This window comes from Xenopus laevis, chromosome 8L, assembly GCF_017654675.1.
Source record: "Xenopus laevis strain J_2021 chromosome 8L, Xenopus_laevis_v10.1, whole genome shotgun sequence".
NCBI lineage: Eukaryota > Metazoa > Chordata > Amphibia > Anura > Pipidae > Xenopus > Xenopus laevis.
The window spans coordinates 1,271,002-1,278,430 of NC_054385.1; the positions used below are offsets into that span (position 1 = coordinate 1,271,002).

Here is a 7,429-nt window from a genome sequence, read left to right on the forward strand (position 1 = left end):
AGGTGCCCAACCCAGTGCAGTGCAGCCGGGGTCCAATTTGGCCAGAGTAGAAGACTTACCAGATGGCTAATAACCAGCAGTAGCTGTGGCAGACCTCCAGAACCTTATGCTTTGGACCCAGAACCCTGCTGTGCAGTGTAGTTGTGTTGGACCATGTCCCAGGTGTGCGTGCTGTAATGGGAACTCCTAGCTCCAGGCTGCTGATCATTAACTATGCAAGAGGGGATTAGGTGACGGCCTATTGGTTTCATACCATGTTAACCCTGCGCTGGAGTGCCGTAATCCTTGCTTTATACACAGTCCATAATATAAAAAATAATTTGTTTTGTTTTGTTTTTTTTTAACTTGGTGGAACAGCCTGTAAATAAGAAAGACACATCTCACTAGCTTTAAAGGAGAACTAAAGCCTAAAACAGAACGTGGCTAAAAATGCTGTATTTTATATACTGTATTTACAGTACCAGCCCAGAGGCACAGCATCCCTATAACAATACTGATCCAGTCCTATTCAGCAGCTCCCTATCTTGGTGGCTATTGCTTGTATGTCAGTGGCACTGCACATGCTCAGTTGGCTCTGGGCTTCTGCTGGGGAGAAGCAAGGCTTAGGGGGCGTGGCAAATGAGCAGAAAGTGAGGTCACACCTGTCATGGAAACTGATGCTACAGGGCTGATATTAAATTCTGATGCAGAATGCACTGGTTTCTATGCTGCCATGTAATGTGACCCTTGTATCAGGTTAGTGACGGCAGCCCAGAGAATGTGCTGGGAATCGGCAGGAGAGAAAAAGAGGAGCTTGGGGGGGTAGCACAGATCTTACCTGCCAAATGGCTTTGGGGGCCTTGGTCTAATAAAGAAGCCCACGCCATATGTGTAGGTTTTTGTTGCCCAATTCTTTGTTGAGATTTAGTTTTCCTTTAATTTAGACCTGTAACCAGACCGTTCATCATGTGTTGCCTCAGTGCCAAGCACAGCAGTTGTATGGCAGACTGGCTAAATGGTTTACATCTTCTTTAAAAAGCTTCAATAGTAGAAGAAGTTGGAATCAAACCCAATTGTTGCTGAAGTGTCTGAGATTCTTTTACATCCACAGGAAGTAGAACTTCCACATACAGCCTATTAAGGGGAAGATAGAGATACCCACACACACTCCTTGATGTACAATTTGCTCTTCTGAGCACGTTTGCAATGTACATTAACAGAACCGGACACTATGAGTATATCATATGTACTGGTGCTGAGGGCCAATGACATTTATTGATTCTGAACTAGAAGATCCATGGACTGACTAATGGAGAAGACAAATAAGATGAAAACTGGGATGAAGGAATATTGAGTGTAATGGTGATGTTTTTTTATTTATTATGCATCCTGGAATGTGGGGCTTCATCAGTCTATGATTGGTAGACCGGCCAAATCTCGGAACCCTCTGTTTTTCTATTTGGCTGTCACTAAGGCTAATATCATTCCTGCTAGTGTCTCCATCAGTAGAGAAAGGCCCAAAAGTACTGATGCTGTCTGTCAGCAAATTTAATAGGAACCACCTCTTCTACATTGCTTGCCAGTGTGTCTACTGATGGAGGGGAACCATGGAGCTACCACCACCTTCAAACTGATGCTTATTGTGCAGAGATCCCTTTGCAGGCCACGCTAGTAAAGGCCCAGTGGAGGTCTACTTGCTCTTCTAGATAATTTTGTGTGTCAACTTAGATATTCCTGAAACTTTTGCCAATGGTTTCCTAGATCTCTAACCTTCTTTGTAGATGAACTGAACCCGACCAAATGTTGGACCTCAGACAAAAAAATCAGATGACCACAGCCATAGAGAGAGATGGACTTGCCCCATTCATTGCTTGTGTCAAGTGCCAAGCTCCACTGTGATACCAATCCTATAGACATTATTGCTCCACTGTGGCATAGTCTGGCCTTAGATGAACCCTTCCCTTGCACCAACTTACTCTACTGCTGGTCTGTGTGCACAGGGTGCTATTCTAGGACATGGGACACAGACATGAAAAAGGAAATCAGTATTCATGTTTAAGAGGAAATGAGCAAAAGCATTTATTGTACACAATTATAATAGTTGCCCCTTAGAGCTACATAAAGGGGCCCATTCACTAAGTTCGAGTGAAGGAATAGAGGTAAAAATACTCGAATTTCGAGTCGTTTTTTGTTCTCCTCGACTATCGAATTGGCGTAAATTCACCTGAGTAGAATGATTCAAATAGATCGAGCGCAAAAACGCTGCGACTATTCGCCCATTCGATAGTCGAAGTAATGTCTCTTTTAAAAATACTTCGACTGTCTACTTCGCCACCTAAAACCTACCAAATTGCTTTAAAAGCCTATGGGAAAGTCCCATAGGCTTGTTTTCTAAGTTTTTGATCGAATAAAAAGGCATTCGATCGAATGAAAATCCTTCGATCGAATATTCGATCGTGCGAATATTCGCCCATTTGACTATTCGCCGGCGCGTAAATTCGCCCGAATTGCCTATTCGATTCTATTCCCCAGTCGAATTTTGAGGGATTTAACCCCTCGAAATTCGACCCTTGATACATCTGCCCCAAAGTCTCAGATTTCAAGTTTTGCACAATCCTCTGGGGTCACCGGGCTCATAGTGACTAAGGACCAAATCTTTTTATGGAATTTTTGTCAAAACAAAAAGATTCTTCCCTTTTATCACTGCAGGCATTAAAATACACCTGAAATTTGGGTAGAAAAGACAGACATACAGCATAACCGTTTCCTACATATATAATAATAATAATAATAATAATAATTGAGAATGTGATTTCATGAACATTGATTTTTTTTATGACATTTTTTCTAAGTTTTCTCAAACAAGAGATTTCTTACAACAAGGTCATGAGAAATGAGATCACTTGATTTTGGGTTCGTTGCATTTTTGGATAATAAGAAATAGTTTCTTGGTTGAACTCTCCAGTCTTCATTTAAAGACTTCAGTAAATCATCTGGCGGGATCTCACAATTCTAGCAGTTTGAAGGGTTTCTGCAGTCCCCTCCCACCCAGAGACCCCTTTTTATCTAGTCTAGAAAGGTCTGAAGGCAACATAGAAAGGGGTTAGTTGAAGTATCAAGTGTTGTAAAATTCTCAGTTTTACTAAGGATATCCTGAAACCTCATGTGATGTTTTTGGACTGGAGTTGCCAAGTACTAATGGGTGATTAGTTCTCTGTATTTGCCCATGACTGGTGTTGTCCATAGCTGTATGCGTTTCTGATGGGTCGCTCAGTTCTAGAGCCCATAGGTATTAGTAATTATTATGTCCGTGGGATTTGGCCGAATGGGAGGTCCATCTGAAGCTACTTGTGCACTGATCCCTCTACATCTCTCATTAAGGTGATACAGACAGTTGGACCAGTCCATAAAGACTTTCCGAAATCTCTCTGAAGCAAAGCAGTACAGCACAGGGCCTATACAACCATTTGCAGCCATGAAAACCCAGCTAAAGTAATAGACAGCCTCAATGTAGACCAGGAGAGAACAGGACTCTGGGCTAAGGAACTTAATAGAGATTCCAGCGGTTCTGGCGATTTGGACAGGAATGTAACAGATAATGAATATGGTCAGGGAAACCCCTATGGTCAGGAGAGATTTGGAGATCATGGTTCGGCTCTGAGGGTTCATGGGGTTGGCTTTGAGGATGTGTTTACTTAAGAGGCTGTAGCACAGGATGGTTATGACAAATGGAAGCAATAGCCCAAATATAATTGCCACCCAGTTCCATGAAAAGAATAATAGAGCGTGTTCCGTCTGGTGAATACTGAGACATTTTGTGGCCCCGTCAATATCAGATGTTCTTAATAAGAAGAAAAAGGGCAGCCCCTGGAGGAAGAGGAGGCCCCAGACCATGAGGCAGAGTTTGATGATGAAGGATTTTTTGGCCAGAAGATTCCATTTCAAACTATGAACGATGTTGAAGTATCGATGAAGAGCAATGAGGGTGAGGAAGTAGACTCCACCGTACATGTTGGTGCTGAGTGAGAAGACGGCGTATTGGCAGGCGAAATTTCCGAAACTCCAGTGGTCGGTGAATGAGTATATAATAACCATTGGAGCTGCCGGGGCAATGATGGTATCGGAAATAGCTAAGTTGAACTGCAAGATGATGGAGGGATTCCATTGCTTGATCCGGAACCAGAAGATCCACAGGCTGATGCAGTTCAGTAGGAACCCAATGGAGTAGATAAAGCTAAGGAAGACTGGGATGAAGATGTGGAGAGTGTAGGGGCGGCAAAATGTGATGTTTCCTGATGTGTTCGACATCCTAAAATCGGCCATTTGATAGGACACAAACACCCTGCAAAGTAGAACAATTTGCCAGTTCATTTGTCTTGTCTTGCATGAGTATATGCATGCCATGATCTGGGCATAAAAACATTGTCCCTGATGCAAAAATGCACATAATTCAGTCTGGTCTGTGGGAATGCCACCCTATTGTGCACTGCCATGTCTACGCCAAACCTTGGAACTAGAGATCCTGATGAACCCTGATTGTGTTACATACTGTACATGTTCCCTTGCACTGAAAGCAATCATGGCTGGGGTTGGGTATGACTTAACCACATTGGTGGTGTCTTTATGTGCTTCATTAAGAACTGTTGGCTGTAAAGTTGGCACAGGATGTAGTTTGGGGGACACGATGATGTGCCTGAAACCCCACTGCACAATGGACGGCAGAGCCCTAAAAATCTACTGGAAAAATGCAGACATTCCTGTTTTAGCCTGCTGTTATCTATTGTTCCTGTTGACTTGCCCTTGGGCTCTGTGGTATAGCTATGTGGTAGCTGACAGATAATATATATATATATATATATATATATATATATATATATATATATATATATATATATATATATATATATATATATATATATATATATATATATATATATATATATATATAAGATAATCAGGAAGCCGGCACAGCACGTCAAAAAGTCATCGCTGCCTGGGTGCAATATGCCCAAAAATTAAGTAGAGAAGTGAAGAAGCTCGCACTCACAGGACTTATCAAAATCAAAAATGGTGTTTATTTCAATATAAGTAACTCGTTACTTATTTTGAAATAAACACCATTTTTGATTTTGATAAGTCCTGTGAGTGCGAGCTTCTTCACTTCTCTCTATATATATATATATATATATATATATATATATATATATATATATATATATATATATCACCTACCAGATAGACATATATATCTATTATATGCTATAACACCCCCCACCATGTATCTTTATCATTGGCAATCATTCTGCTTAAAATGAATCCAGAGGTAAGACACTTACCTGCTCCCGGGGACACAACCAATTTGTGCCAGCTCCACAGTTTAAAATACTTATACTATGTGGGTTTTTCTTTATAAGAAGAGGAACTGATGGTTCTCTTTCCCGAGAAAATCTAAAAATAAACATTTGTAATCTAATGATGAAAGGTTTGGGTTAACACCCCTAATGTAAGTGGGAAGGAGGAGGCTAAGCTCCTGATGCAGATAGAAAAGGCTGCTAGTTTGGTTAAAGTAATGATAATGGGGGGTTTTAATTACCCAGATATTGACTGAAGCAATAGTACTGCCAGATCAGTTAATGGGAATAAGTAAATAAACATGTTACATGACAATTTTATGGCACAGGTTGTCGAGGAGCCAACCAGAAAAAATGGATTCTGGATCTAGTGATCTCTAATGACCCAGAAATTATAGCAAATGTGCAAGTTATTGAACACCTGGGTAATAGTGACCATAATGTTATATCATTTAATGACTGGTGCAAAAAACAAATGTACACTGGGGCAACAAAAACCATGAATTTCAGAAAAGCTCATTTTAGTGCCTTGAGGGCTGGCCTTCAGATCGTTGATTGGAGCATTATGTTTTCTTATAAAAACAAAGAACATAAATGTTCGTCAATTAAAATTATATTTAATCATTACTGTTCTCAATGTATTCCCTTAAGGAATTAATGTAGAAGTTCTTAAGAATCACCCTATGTGGCTTAATATAGAAGTAAAGAAGTTAATAGGAAAGAAGAGAAAGGCATTGAAAAACTACATGTCTGTTGGGACAGAAGCTGCATTTATTGAATATAAACACTATTGTAAATGTAAATCAGCAATCCGGAAGGAAATGGAGAGTGCATTGCGGCAGAGGCTAAGACTAACCCCAAAAAGTTTTTTAAATACATTAATAGTAAAAAGATGCAGGTTGAGAGTGTTGCTCCATTAAATAATGGTACCAGTATGGTTGTAACAGATACAGAAAAGGCAAATGTGCTAAATCAGTTATTTTCTTCAGTGTATAAAATAGAGGAGTTTGAGTTCCCAGGCTCACTTTATAGCTGCACTGATGGCTCAGCTCAATCTAGTCAGTGGCTGACTCAGATGATCCATAAAGCTTTAATAAAAATGAATGTAAACAAGGCTCCAAGGCCTGATGGCATACACCCCGGGTTCTAAGAGAGCTTAGTTCAGTTTTAGACCAGCCTCTATTTCTGATTTTCTCATATTTGCTTTCATCTGGTATGGTGCCTATGGATTGGAGAAAAGCTGATGTCATTCCAATATTTAAAAAGGGTTTATGATCTCAGCCTGGCAATTATAGGCCAGTAAATCTGACATCTGTGGTGGGCAAATTATTTAAAGGCTTGTTAAGGGATCACATTCAAAATTTTGTCCTAGTGAATGGCATTATGAGCAGCAATCAGCATGGCTTTATGAAGGATAGGTCATGTCAGACAAATGTGATTGCTTTTTATGATGAGGTAAGTAAGATACTGGACAGTTGATGAGTGATCTATTTGGATTATGCCCCACAAACGACTGCTTTCTAAACTAAGGTCTGTTGGGCTTAATGAAGCTGTTTGCACAACTGGCTACAGGATCCGGTACAGAGGGTGGTTGTTAATGGTATATTCTCTACTTGGAGTAAGGTTCTTAGTGGAGTCCCTCAGGGCTCTGTATTGGGTCCACTTTTATTTAACTTCAAATCCATAATGGAAACGGAGCTTGGAGTCCTTGTAGAGAATAAACTTGTCTGTAGCAAGTAATGCCAGTCAGCAGCATCAAGGGCAAATAAGGTCTTGAGTTGTATTAAATGGGGCAGAGATTCACGAGAGGAGGGGGTCCCACTGTATAGAGCACTGGTAAGGCCCCATCTAGAATATGACGTACAGTTTTGTTCTCCACCACTCAAACAGGACATTATTGTATTAGAGAGGGTACAAAGAAGTGATACACCTATGACTAAGCGCCGGAGGGTGCGAAACGCGTAAGGTGGGGTATGTGGGGTAGTATGTACTAGTTACTGTTTTAATGTGAATAACAATAAATTAATATTTTTTACTTGAAGAGGCCTTGGGACTTATATCGTTTTTGATATAAACTTTTCTGCAGTTGAATGCCTTTT

The 7,429-nt window shown here is 40.5% G+C and overlaps 1 protein-coding gene across 1 annotated transcript; it reads right to left on the bottom strand.

Moving 5' to 3' along the window:
* Nucleotides 1–3,255: 3,255 nt before the first annotated feature.
* Nucleotides 3,256–4,350, bottom strand: LOC108698115 (P2Y purinoceptor 4). The gene has a single exon (XM_018229368.2). The coding sequence runs from the start codon at nt 4,348–4,350 to the stop codon at nt 3,256–3,258; it is 1,095 nt and encodes a 364-aa protein (XP_018084857.2).
* Between the last annotated feature and the right edge of the window lie 3,079 nt (nt 4,351–7,429).